General features: G+C 38.2%; 1 protein-coding gene across 1 annotated transcript in view; it reads left to right on the forward strand.

Annotated features, from left to right (window-relative positions):
• Positions 1-285, forward strand: part of LOC119592672 — a 12,375-nt gene that overhangs the window by 6,168 nt on the left and 5,922 nt on the right. The window contains exon 3 of the mRNA XM_037941584.1: positions 21-223. Within this exon, the coding sequence (XP_037797512.1) occupies positions 21-223 (203 nt within the window). The remainder of the gene's footprint in view (positions 1-20; positions 224-285) is intronic.

Here is a 285-nt window from a genome sequence, read left to right on the forward strand (position 1 = left end):
CCACTTGTTTATTCCAACAGGTATCTCCGCAACCAGCAGTCATATAATCCTCCAAAGGATGTAGAGACTCAGGTCCTTCATTTGTGCGAGAAGACCTTGAATAGCAAAGATCCGAAGACCACCTTTGGAGATGCTGTCACCAAGTACAAATTGCTCAGTGAATGTTCAAAAAAGTTCAAACACAGGGTCCCAAGCTCCATCATGCACAAAATTAATAATATTGGTAAGAGAATGTGAATAACTTTTGCATATAGTTAGAGAAAAAGAGAACAGAGAAAATTTAAA

Source organism: Penaeus monodon, chromosome 30 (assembly GCF_015228065.2).
Source record: "Penaeus monodon isolate SGIC_2016 chromosome 30, NSTDA_Pmon_1, whole genome shotgun sequence".
Taxonomy (NCBI): domain Eukaryota; kingdom Metazoa; phylum Arthropoda; class Malacostraca; order Decapoda; family Penaeidae; genus Penaeus; species Penaeus monodon.